The 13589-nt window shown below is 30.1% G+C and overlaps 1 protein-coding gene across 2 annotated transcripts in view; it reads left to right on the top strand.

The window, feature by feature from the left end:
- LOC136037349 (protein cab-1-like) overlaps positions 1–12890 on the top strand; it is a 159030-nt gene extending 146140 nt beyond the window's left edge. For both annotated transcript variants that reach the window (XM_065720026.1, XM_065720025.1), the window contains exons 8-9: positions 5852–5951; positions 11795–12890. In XM_065720026.1, coding sequence (XP_065576098.1) covers positions 5852–5951; positions 11795–11887 — 193 coding nt within the window. In that variant the 3' untranslated portion in view covers positions 11888–12890. The remainder of the gene's footprint in view (positions 1–5851; positions 5952–11794) is intronic.
- The last annotated feature ends 699 nt before the right edge of the window (positions 12891–13589 follow it).

Below are 13589 nucleotides of genomic sequence, written 5' to 3'. Positions count from 1 at the left end.
GTTTATTTAGATTTTTAGATTTTTTAGTTTTTTTATTAGTTTTTAGTTTTTTTGTAGTTTTTACCATTTTTTTAGTTTTTTTTAGTTTTTTTTTTTTACTTATGTCCTGGTCGTCATTTATACTCCCTGTGTCCCGGTCGTCATTTGTGTCTCGGTGCTTTGTTGATTGCTAATTTATATTATATTTATATTTATATTTTTTATATTTATTAATATTTTTTTAGTTTTCTTTTTCTCTTATTTTTCAGTTTTTTCCTTTTTTTTAGTTTTTTCTTTTTTAGTTTTTAGTTTTTTTTTGTTTTTACCTTTTTTTAGTTTTTTTAGTTTTTTTAGTTTTTTAGCTTTTTTAGTTTTTTTATTAGTTTTTAGTTTTTTTTTTTAGTTTTTGCCTTTTTTTAGTTTTTTCAGTTTTTTTTAGTTTTTAGTTTTTTACCTTTTTTTAGTTTTTTTTAGTTTTTTAGCTTTTTTAGTTTTTTTTCTTTTTAGTTTTTTTTGTAGTTTTTACCTTTTTTAGTTTTTTTTCTTCTTTTGTATTAGTGTGAAATAATTCAGACGTCATATGCGGACAAACACGACGTCACTCGACAGACAGACAGACAGACATAACCCACAAACAACTTATTTTTATATATATTTATTCATATTTTTTTAGTTTTCTTTTTCTCTTTTATTTTTCAGTTTTTTCCTTTTTTTTAGTTTTTTTCTTTTTTAGTTTTTAGTTTTTTTTAGTTTTTTACCTTTTTTTAGTTTTTTTTAGTTTTTTTAGTTTTTTAGCTTTTTTAGTTTTTTTATTAGTTTTTATTTTTTTTGTAGTTTTTGCCTTTTTTTATTTTTTTCAGTTTTTTTTAGTTATTAGATTTTTACCTTTTTTTAGTTTTTTTTAGTTTTTTAGCTTTTTTAGTTTTTTTTTTCTTTTTAGTTTTTTTGTAGTTTTTACCTTTTTTAGTTTTTTTCTTCTTTTGTATTAGTGTGAAATAATTCAGACGTCATATGCGGACAAACATGACGTCACCTGATCCACAGATCCACACACAGACAACTTATTTTTATATATATAGATATATATATATATATATATATATATATATATATATATATATATATATATATATATATAATATATATATATATATATATATATATATATATATATATATATATATATATATATATATATATATATATATATATATATATATATATATATATATATATATATATATATATATCATGAAAAGAGAAATCACCGATGCAACAGCACAAACACATAAAAAAAAAGAGATAGAAGGAGAAAAGGAAGACTGTTTTCCTAAATTAGTGATTAATATAGACCAGCACTTGAATGAGGCCTTAACCCTACTCATCCATACAATCACATAGGTCAAACAGCATAGCCAAACACAATCAACCATAAAGAATAATCCATGGACAGGCAGTCATGTCGTCAATAAGTATAAGTCGTCATTTACCAAACAATAGAAAAAATAATAAAGACAAATAATTCAGAGGCAACAGCCCAACACAAGGGCTCATCAGGAGAATACACTGGCCTATAGGGTTTCGCCACATATATATATATATATATATATATATATATATATATATATATATATATATATATATATATATATATATATATATATATATACATATATATATATATATATATATATATATATATATATATATATACATATATATATATATATATATATATATATATATATATATATATATATATATAAATATATTCTTGTAAATCAACAATCTTGCGTCATTTAGCGTAAATCGACAGACAGTCACGTAGGAGCTACGCTTGTTTCCTAGCAAACGGACTAAATTGGAAAAAAAATAGAATCTTAAATTCTTACCGCTGGAAAGTGTAAGGGAAAGGCAAATCTAAGGCAAAACTAGGTTTCAGACGGCAAAATAAGAGTGTAGAAGAGGCAGCTATCCTTGCCCCATTTAAGTTTACAGCCAAGCTTGCATTTAGTATGTTATTTACTATTTGTTCCCTATGTGTACTACCATTTAATTACTACTTTGAATTACATGTTATAAACAACAAAAGACAGATGAGTAAATTCAAAGTTCTAAAAATGCTGAAGCATCAAGATAAAAGCATCCATCCTTAGAGATAAACACATGAAAGTCATTCTACTGTCAGCACGTTTTCAATTTACTATTAATATTAGCATTTTTACGTATATAAACCGATGTTTTTTTGAAAAGTATGCATTTTTGTCTTAAATATGTACCTGACATGACAATTCTCTGAACTTGGATTGTGCCCAGAATAAATTAGATATAGTTAATTTTTGTTTATGCTGTCTTTTACGATGAGATTTATTAAACATTTCAAGTTTTTTTTCTTTTAGAAACTCTAGGATTCACCGGTTTATCTTAGGCAAAACAATAGTGCTGCCTAAGTAAAGGGTGAAGTGAGAACAATGGGTTTTTCATATATTTATTTTTTGACCAAGGCACTTAGTATAACTACTTAACATAGTCCATATGTCGGCATCGTCTTGGTGGTGTGTAGCCACCACATGCTACCCTCTTCTTTTATTGAAAGATGGAAATATTACTGCTTGTTAAAATCCCTTATACAACGTGATTTGTTTGAAGGCCTCAAATTGAAGCACGTGGACCTTCGCTCCCTCAGGTGTATTCCTCCATTCCTCCAAAAATTTATTTTCAACAATTTGTCACCTTTCTGTTCAACTAAATAGTCTCCGCACAGTAAAATGCTTTCGCTGTCCATAGAGCCTTACGGGGGAGTCTACGTTGAAGCGTTTTTGCTGTAAATTTATTTGTTGAATAAATTGATTAATTGATTGATCTAACATTAAAGGCCGAGACAGGTTAGCTATTTACATGAGTTTTAAGAGGAATTTGAATTACTTCTCAGCTATGTGTGATCAAGCAAATGTGATTCATTTCAAAGGTATGATCTCTTCCAGGGAGCAGCTTAAGAACACTAGCTTTGCATAAGCTTTCTAGAAAATTACTTTAAGCTTTCTGGTTTGGTGAAAACATGATCAAATTGGTTTCATTGCTATGATCACATATTTGGTGCGATTAGCCAAAAAGTGATCATAACACTGCTGACAGAACAATTCATTTTTTGGAGCACTGTATAAAAGTATAGTATCAACATAATAGCTTTCTGTATCAGGAAAACTTTTATTAATTTCTGTGGGAAATTAAACTTTTAATTATAATTCTCTTGGACGTGCTAAACTCAGTGAAAGAAATTTATTAAGCCAATCATTTATCTTCATCAATTCTATAACCTTTTAAATCTTGTTAAACTGCTTAATTAGGTTCCATGTTCATTAGATTTACAGCTTGAATTCAATGAGTGAAATGAGATATCTTAATCTACTTCCATAATGTGTATCCTTCTTCCTCTGGGTAGGTAAAGACCTTATACCTAGAAAACTTTTATTCCTACAGAGTAGTATTGTGGTTTAACAATGAGGTTTATCCTCAAGATGGACAAAACCGTATGTTTATATTGGGGCTGCAACAAAGTGCTTCAATACTGAAACCCTTGCTAAAGGTGCCTATGCTTAAAGTTGTGTTTCTATTATACTCGAGCATAGTAAAAGTAAGTAAGTAAGTAAGACGGCACTAGACCCTTAAGGTCAAAACCGGCGGTGCTGATCTTCGTTTCATGGCCCTTCAGCCAGGAAGTGCAATCTGGAAGTGCAGTCTGGGGCCAAGCATCCTATGTTTTCACACACCCTTCCTGTTTACCTTCCCCAGATTTCTCCAGGTACCCATTTAGAGCTGGGTTGACTCTGGCTGAGCTTACAGAGTCACACCACTGACTCCCGTCCTAAACTAAATAACTGGTCATAACTGGGATTAAACCCGTGCCCCTTGGACACAGAATTCCCACGCCAGAGCGCCAACCTTTCTTTCATATGAATAAAAACTGTACCCATTAAACAATATTCCCAAGTGGCCCAAAAGAATGTAAGATAACGGTTGGGAGTCCAGCCGACTCTAATACCCCATCATAAAAAATCCCCTACAAACTTTCTGCTATTATTTTTCATCGTGGATATCTCCGTTAACACGGGTATAAACACGGTATAAACACCCTAAGCACGGGAAACATCTTACGCTACAACCAAAACAAGAGAATAAAATATTTTGTTAGGAAGGAACAAATATTATTCAAAAATAAGCTATTTTTCTTGCAATTTGATATAAAAAACTTATTTTGGTTATCGTTATTATCCTCCATGGTTTAAGTTTAAACGCCTATATATGGATTTTCGTGCTAGCTAGTTTCTTTTACGGAAATTAATATCATAAAAAATAAGACCTAAACTTGGGGAAATGTTACAAATTGCTGCAGGTGAAAAACATTCCCTCATATTTGTTAGAAGAGTAAATGTTTAATTTTGCTTATAAGAAAGGTCAAGTTAAAGCTAAAACCGATAGCTGGGCTACTTTGTGCTTTGTAAGAAAGTAAATTTTCCCGGCATACAAACAGGTCAAATTGGATTTGGCAACAAACTGGTAAAATAATTGGATTTTAGAGCATTTTGTGTCTTAGTTGCAGGATAAATAAGTGACATAAAACAAGAAAATATAATTGAAAAACTAAAACGAGGGCGATATTTTTCCTTTTGACGAGACAAAGGAAAAAGACAAAAGCAAACACTTCGACAGGGACCTTCGCCAAGCCGTCTCCAGTGCTCCGAAAGCACAAAACTAAACTATTATATTGAACTCTAACAAAGCAGAAGAAACACTTAAGCCGGAATAATGAAAGACTATTTAGAAATTAAACTGGACAAAGATCTCTCCTTAGCAATAAACTCAGCCTAATGACCTGATTATTATTACACATCCTCCAGAAAGATGAGGACTGTATGCCTGATAAAGTGTTAACTGTGTAGTGAATCATAGTGCAGAGGTGGCATTATTAAGATAAATCAAAATCTGAATATTCATTAGTTGATGTGAAAATTCAAAATTTCCATTTCTGTAGATAGTTGCTTTGGGGTTCTCATGCATGTTGAAATTCTTTTAATAATGTCCATCAAGATCTCTCCCCTGTAGGAATTTAATTTGTGTTTCTAAGACTACGCATTAGCTGTTACGTATTAAAAATCAGTGTAAATAGTAGATTTGGTCGTGCCACATATTATAATAAAAACTACGTTCTTTAGTGTTTCATTCTGTATTGATAGAGTCATTCTTTACTGAGAGTTTATTACCATGAACTGTCTGCTCCATGGCTCTCCTAAATGTGAGGAAGGCTACTACTGCTACCATCTTGAGCTTCCTCCTCGAGCCTCCTTCCAGACCATGTATGTATGCAGGTACTACTTGTATAAAAGAAGCATACTATTTAATATTGAGGTCTATTCTTCAAATAAACAAAGATTAAATGCCTATAATTTCGCTCCTCGTTTGGTGAAGGATAGTACTTCAGCAGTGATGTCCCACCTTAAAAAAAATCCCTAGATTATGGATCCTGACAATTTAGCAAAATAGTCTAGGATAGGGGTCCCAGATTAAGTTGGAATGACAACAGTGGTACTAATTTGTGAAAAAAAGAGGGAGTAAAGATTTTTCAGTAAAAAAAAAATACAAAAAAGTGTATTTTCAAAAATATTCTGGGGCAGTATTTCCCGATTTTTGAATAGAAACACCAAAGGGTAGATATTTTTCATAATCCAAAATTACAATGGCCTCCTCTCCTAGACCCCCCCCGTCACGATTCATCTCCTGGGTGAGAACTATTCAGCTTTGTCTATATAGTAATTCTTGTTTTAGCTGAAAGCTAATGAAGCAAAAATTTAATATTTTAATTTAATTCTTGAAGGAATGGAGATTCTCGTCATGGCTCTGCTTCAGGTGTTGAAAGTGATGATGATAATGAAGAAGGTGATTACACCGTTTATGAATGCCCTGGCTTGGCACCAGTAAGTAAAACTTTTCTAATGCACTTTAATTTCTGTAGGACTATTTATATCCCAGGGCTTAAAACTGACTATCCTTGACCAAATAATTAGCCATTCGTCATGATGCTGTCGGAAAACTTGTACGAAAATATAAAAACCCGATTGACTGTACTATTATCTATCAAGACATAACACTTCTGATGAGACTCATTTATTTCGCAGTGAACTGAAGGGTCATAGTTTCTCTACATAAGAACTTTATTCCCTGCTGGGCGAATTTTCTCTCGAGTGATTGTAAAATCTTTTTTTTTAATTTTGTTAGGAGGGGGACGAGGATATAGAATGGATGAATGATTTTTTATTTTGTGTTCTTGAAATCCAGTTAGGTTGTAAATATTTATTAAAATTTCTTTTTTTATTTCATTTTTTGGACGGGGGGATAAGGATGGCTGGTAGTGATTGTGTATGAAAGTTTTTGTAAAGGTTGATGTCTACTCATACAAGTTTATAAACTTAGGGCTTGTTTATAGTGTGTTAGTTATTATAATAAAACCCTTTTTCCTCTTCTGACAATTTCTCATAAAGTTGTTTCTCACCTTTTTAAAAATAACAAAGACAGTTCTGATTTTTTTTTATAACTGATTAGATTACTTTATTTTCTAGCTTACTCCAACTAGCTAAACATTTAAATGGCAAATAATACAGGAAATTTAATAGCTACCTATTTATTGTGACACAGTTTTTAAATAATCATTGCTTTATAGTTATATTTTTTAAACAATATTTTGGATTGGCAAAATCTTTCAACTAGAGCAGTTTTCCATTGACATTTTTTTTTAGAACATTTCTGAGCGAAAAAGATGTGTTCTATTATAGCCTTTTTTTTAACTGAAGCTGATAAATCTAGATTCCATTTAGATTTTACATTATTATAAAATGCTTAATTTCTAATCCAGATCATAAATAAATGTTAAAAAAGAAAGTAATAAATCACTTAAAAACCTTCAATTAGAGCAGTATCCATTTACAACATTTCTGAGAAAATTTCTGAACAAAAACAGAAAAAAAAGGTTTTATTATTTCTTTCTGAGGTTTTGGTTAATAAATGTGTTCCATTTAAAATTTCAGATATTCGAATTTCTTTTATAACGTGAGGCATATTATCAATAAACCATATAATAGAGATTAATTAGATGGGCGAAAATCCTAGACAAAATCCATTTTTCTGAGCAAAATTTTGGCGGAAAGTCAAATTCAGGCTCTATTGTTGCTTTTATGATCTATTATTGCATATATTTCCTTAGTAATTTTTTTAATATATCGCCATGTAACAAGGTGTTCAAGCACAAATTATAAAGCTATTATAAGAACATCACTTGCTAAAGTGTGCAAAGTTGGGACGAATAAGCAACTTTTCAATAGTTTTGTCCCTTAGGTGGTCACAAAATCTGTCCAAATCAGCTCTTCTTTTTAGTTTTGAAATTATGTTTAGCTGTTTATTTTTTAAAAGTTTTAGCTTTACTGATGTTGGTTGATGTTGTATTGATGCTTTATTCATGTTTTTTTTAACTATAAATAAAATTTACCTCAGAATATTTACCAAAAGTATTTACCAAAAATAATTTACCAAAAATATATTCTACTTTTGCTCGTTTTGAGGATTTGATTGAGAAATTTGTTGCTAGTTCAAAACCTATAAACAAGCAGCTCAAAAATTTCATTGGAACTTAAAACAAAAGAAACCTTGTACTCGGCTCAGATAAAAAATAGAAAATTTTAAATTTCTGGAATATAAACAAGTTTTCTGACCAACATATTGATAAAATCAAATTTACACTTTTATCTCCGTTTATCGTTTTTTTTTTTTAGAAAACCATATTTAAAATTTACCTCAATATATTTATCGAAATTATTTACCAAAAATAATTCACCAAAAATAAATTTCACTATTGCTCTTTCCGAGGATTTGACTGAGAAATTTGTTGCTAGCCAAAAAAACTCAGACATTTCATTGAAAGTTCAAACAAAATAAAACCTTTTACTCAGTTCAGAAAAAAATAGGAAATTTGAAATTTCTTGAATTTAAACAAGTTTTCTGACCAACATATTGATTATACCAAACTTATACTTTTAGCTTTGTTTATTGATGTTTTTTAGAAAACCATATATAAAATTTAGTTCCAAAATACTGAATATCAGTCTTCTTCGACATAAGAATTATTCCCTCCATGATTTATTAAATTTTCTTGTTATGAGAAGCTAAGAAATTCTACTCAATGAGAAGCCCAAAGCGAAGTTTCTTTCACAAAATTTATGTATCATTTTAAAGTTTTTTATTCAGGAATAAATCCGTTTTTCGATTTGATTTATTTATTAGATAAGTTCAATAAATAATTTTTTGCATTTAAAGTACTTATGATTGGACCCTCCATAATTTGTTAAACTTTGTTGTTACGGTTAAAAATATTTTCTGTCACTGCCAGAAATAAACTAAGAAAAAAACATTTTCCCTCTTGTCAAAGTTCTCCCCTTAGCTTTTAAATAATTCTAAGTTGCTCTAGTTCCAATTTTTCCATAATTTTGAAAAAATTTAAAATTTTTTGAATTTAAACAAGATTTCTGACCAACAAATTGATAATATCAAATGCATACTTTTAGCTCTGTTTATTGGTGTTTTTTTTTTTTTAGAAAACCACACATAAAATTTACCTCCGAAATACTAAATATCGGTCATCTTTGTAATAATTACATAAAAAAAAACTAGTTTTTTTAACTGAAAGTAAGGAGCGACATTAAAACTTAAAACGAACAGAAATTACTCCGTATATGAAATGGGTTGTCCCCTCCGCAATCCCTCGCTCTTTACGCTAAAGCTTTTAATTGTATTAAAAAGCAGAATTGTGGCAAAGAGTCAAACTTTAGCGTAAAGAGCGAGGGATTGCGGAGGGGACAACCCATTTCATATACGGAGTAATTTCTGTTCGTTTTAAGTTTTAATGTCGCTCCTTACTTTCAGTTAAAAAAACTAGTTTTTTTTAATGTAATTTCTGAACGTTTTTGAATTAATGCATGTTTGATTTTGGCTCTCCACACATAAATTATTAAAATGAAATTTGCATATTAATTCCTTTTTTGGCTAAATGGCTTTCTCTTAGTTTTGATCAGACGATTTTGAGAAATAAGGGATGGGAAAGAAGGCCTAGTTGCCATGCAATTTTTCGGTTACATAAAAAGGCAACTATAAATTTTTATTTTTAACGAATTTTTCTATTAGTAAAAAATATACGTAACTTAAGAATTATCTTACGTAACAAACTTTTATATTCTTTAATTTTTATTATGTATATGAGAGGGTTTGTACCCTCGTTAATACCTCGTTCTTTACACTAAATCGCAAGTTTTGTCCCAATTCTTTAAGAATGACCCCTGAATCAGAAAGGCCGTAGAATGAATAGTTGAAATTACTAAAAATACTATAGCATAAAGAGCGAAGTATTTATCTCCTCCTAAATACCTCGCTCTTTATGCTAAAGTATTTTTAGAACCCCTCACATGCGTAATAATCTCTGTTCGTTTTAAGTTTCAATGCTACACTTTACTTTCAATTGAAAAAAAATTTTCCATGTTTATTTTTTCATTGTTTTTTATAGTAATTTTAGAAAATCCTGCGCCCTTTTCATTGAATTTCTGTTCCCCCATGACACATTTCTCCATGGAAAGATCCTCCCACATAGCCCCCTCCCCTCAACCCCACCCCCAAAACCAAAAAAAAATCCCCTGAAACCGACTGTACACTTCCCAATAACCATTATTATATGTAAACACTGGTCGAAGTTTGTAAGTTGCAGCCCCACCCCCAGGGACTTTGGGGGAGTAAGTCATTCCCAAAGACATAGTTATTATGGTTTTTGACTATGCGGAACAAAATGGCTATCTCAAAATTTTTATCTGTTGACTTTGGAGAAAAATGAGCGTGGGAGGGGGCCTAGGTGCCCTCCAATTTTTTTGGTCACTTAAAAAGGGCACTAGAACTTTTCATTTCCGTTAGAATGAGCCCTCTTGCGACATTCTAGGACCACTTGGTCGATACGATGACCCCTGGGGAAAAAAAAAAAAAAAAAAAAAACAAATAAACACGCACCCGTGATTTGTCTTCAGGCAAAAAATTCAAAATTCCACATTTTTGTAGATAGGAGCTTGAAACTTCTACAGTAGGGTTTTCTGATACGCTGAATCTGATGGTGTCATTTTCGTTAAGACCCTACGACTTTTAGGGGGTGTTTCCCCCTATTTTCCTAAATAAGGCAAATTTTCTCAGGCTCGTAACTTTTGATGGGTAAGACTAAACTTGATGAAACTTATATATTTAAAATCAGCATTAAATGCAATTCTTTTGATGTAGCTATTGATATCAAAATTCAATTTTTTAGAGTTTTGGTTACTATTGAGCCGGATCGCGCCTTACTACAGTTCGTTACCACGAACTGTTTGATAATTATATTTATGATATTACTTCAATGATTTATCAAATTTTGTTGCTAATGCAAAATATGTTACTATTACTGCGAGAAATAATGGAAGGGAAAAAACACTTTCTCAGCTTTTTGAATATCTCTAAGTTGCCTTAGTTCCTTTTATTCGGTAGTATTCGTATGTTATAGTTTGGAGTGTATAATATGGTGAAAAGCAATTTAGTTTTTGTATTATAATATGTAAGTAAATCTTGTCTCAAAATGTATAGGATATAGATAAAAGGAGTACCCCCCCCCCCCGAAAAAAATACTCCTGGGCTTGGATAAAGTTTATTTTTAGAGAGTTTTCATTCAAATTTACAAATATCTGCGTTGTAAAGAAGGGCTAGCCTACAAACCTAATGACAGAGGAAATGCATATGATAAAGAGGTAGCGTTGGTGGAACTAATAAATTTTCTATAACCAACTTTTATTTCTCATCTTTATTATGCTACTTTTTAGAAAAATTCTTATAACCAGTTTTCCTTTTTACTTTTAATTTGTATGTTTCATTCGTTTACCATTTGACACCAAACTACAACCTAAGTATTCTTTCCCTATTTGTCTAAATTTATCCCCTGAACTTCTCCACTGTCTCTAAATCCGCTTACCTTAGAAGCTTCCGGGATGAATCCCATATACGGCGATCTTTTTTGTTTTGAGGGGGGGTATTTGAGGAAGGGTTAATGTAGTTTTTGGATATAGCAGGACGAATGAGCATATGTAATGTGTATAAACATAACCTTGGAGACTTACATAGAGTGTTTTACTTTGAAAGTCATATTCCTGAGAGTTACTTAAAACTGTGGTTTAATTTTACACATATATTATATTTTCTTTTTGTTTATATAAATTATCACACTTATACATTATTAAAATTTTATTTTAATTTTATTCAACTATTAGTTGTTCGTTTGTATCCGTCGATGGCAGTTCATATTTGTTTGGATTTTGTGTAAATCGCGAATATTGGCGAATAGCTCACTATATTGTTTGTTAGGTATTTGATTTTAATTCTTTTAATTTTTGGTCTTTTATTGAATTTCATTTATTTTTTGGCAGTTTTATTCATTGTTTTTGTTTTTTTTGTATTTTCCGCGCTTGTTTTTTGGTTTTGTTTTTTCTTTGATCATATTATTTTTTTCGCGCTGAGGAAGAGAGGCGGTTGTTCTTTCGGAATATTCGCTTTCTCTGTTGTCTTCAGTATTTTCATTTGGTCTTTAAAAACCCCATTTTTGATCGTTTTCTTTATTAATGTAAATTTTAACTATATTTTGTATTTTATATTAAATGTATTTTATTTCATTTTATTTTAAATATGTATTTTATTTTAACTATATTTTGTTTTGCAGACTGGAGAGATGGAAGTGAAGAACCCAATGTTTTTGGATGACTCTGTACCCCCCACGCCGACATCCAAAGAAGTGTTTTTAAACACAAATTAAAAAATATCATAAAAATATCAATCATAAAAATGTGTAAGGTCGGGACACATAAACGACTTTTCAAAAGGTTTTGTCCCTTATACGGTCACAAAATTAGTACGAAATCGCCTTCTTTTTTGGCTTTGAGATAATGATTGCTGTTTTTTTAAGCTTCGGTTCTTATTCTAATTCTGTTAAATTTAAAATTTTTAATTTTTATGTGAATCAGAAACTTAAAGCGAAGTTTCCTTTATAAAATTGTTTGTAGTGTTTTAACATATTTTATATAATTCCCTATTTTTTCACTAACATAGACTAAAAAATACTAAATATTTGTTGAAAAGCTTTTCACTCATATGTCGAATTTGTTATTATAATAATTGATCACAGAAGTTCCTAAATTGATAATAACAAACAAAATAACTGAATAAGCAAATATTTTGATTTTGTTATAACTGAATATTCCTAACGTTGTTGCTGAACAAAAGATTTATTTAAAGCTAAGCTAAGCTTCTCCCATAACATGTTTGTAGTATTTTGCAATTTTATAGTTACTTCCCAGCTTCGGCTAAACATTCACTAAGATAGCAACAAACAGAGGCTGGTAACTCCAGTCAATTTGCTCCGCAATCAGTTTGCTCCATGGTGACTCCACAGTCAGTTAGACAACTATACTCAGTTGTGAGAAACTGTACGGATCACACTGTGCTCCGTAAGTATCTAATATTATCATAATGAGCCAAATAAAGAGATATTTTGTTTTCATATTATTGGTTCATAGTCTGTGTTTAAAAATTTTTTTTTTGCAGTTAAAATTTTAGGGGGTTTGGGGGTAAATGTTTGATCTGGTACTTTCTTTGTGACATTTTTAGCCATTTTTCGTTCGTTATATCGTATTTACCAAAGAGTTTGAGGGTATATTAATCAGGAGTTAGTGTAATTCACTAGAATATAATTAAAGAATAGATGTTGCAATTATTGTAGAGTTTATTTGTCTTTATGAATAAAAACCCGATGTACAGGATAGTAGTTTTGATAAGTTTATAAAAAAAATTAGGGTGTTAATATATTTTATACAATTGTCTATTTTGCCAAAAAAGTATAAGAGATTAAATAAAAGAGACGATGAAAAATCACTAAAGTACAACGAAAATAATGGATAATACATAAAATTATACAATACATAATAATAACACAATAATAAATAATACATAATACATAATAAAATACATGATACTTAGGCATAATACATAAAATTGAACACGAAAGAAGAACCTCTATGTTGATTAAAACCCCGGTATAAAGGGAGCATCGCTACAATAAATAGCGAAGATGTATAGGAAATGACAGTAGTTTTACGCAGTTGTTAAAGTTGGACTTCTTAAGGCGTTCGTAAAGAAAGAGATAGACTGATATATTTCTCTATTTATTAAAAAAAAAGGTATAAAAAAAGATAAAGAGAGAACAATAACGAAAAAAGGAGAAAAAGAAAAACATAAAGAGAGAACTAAAAAGATAAAGAGAGAATAAAGCATTTGAATACAACTAAAAGTACAAACAAAGTACTCGAGCATAACGAAAATAAGGACAAAAAGTTAATTTAGGAGAAAGCGGAAACATTTGTATTCAGTTAATACCTCGATACATATACAGAATAGCAGTATCGATAAGTTTGTTAAGTTTTGTTTTAGACATTAATATAGAAAGAGATGTGGAATTATCA

The sequence above is a fragment of the Artemia franciscana genome, chromosome 16 (genome assembly GCF_032884065.1).
Source record: "Artemia franciscana chromosome 16, ASM3288406v1, whole genome shotgun sequence".
Lineage (NCBI taxonomy): Eukaryota > Metazoa > Arthropoda > Branchiopoda > Anostraca > Artemiidae > Artemia > Artemia franciscana.
The sequence above is the reverse complement of the archived record's forward strand: the minus strand, read 5'-3'. Positions and strand labels throughout refer to the sequence as shown.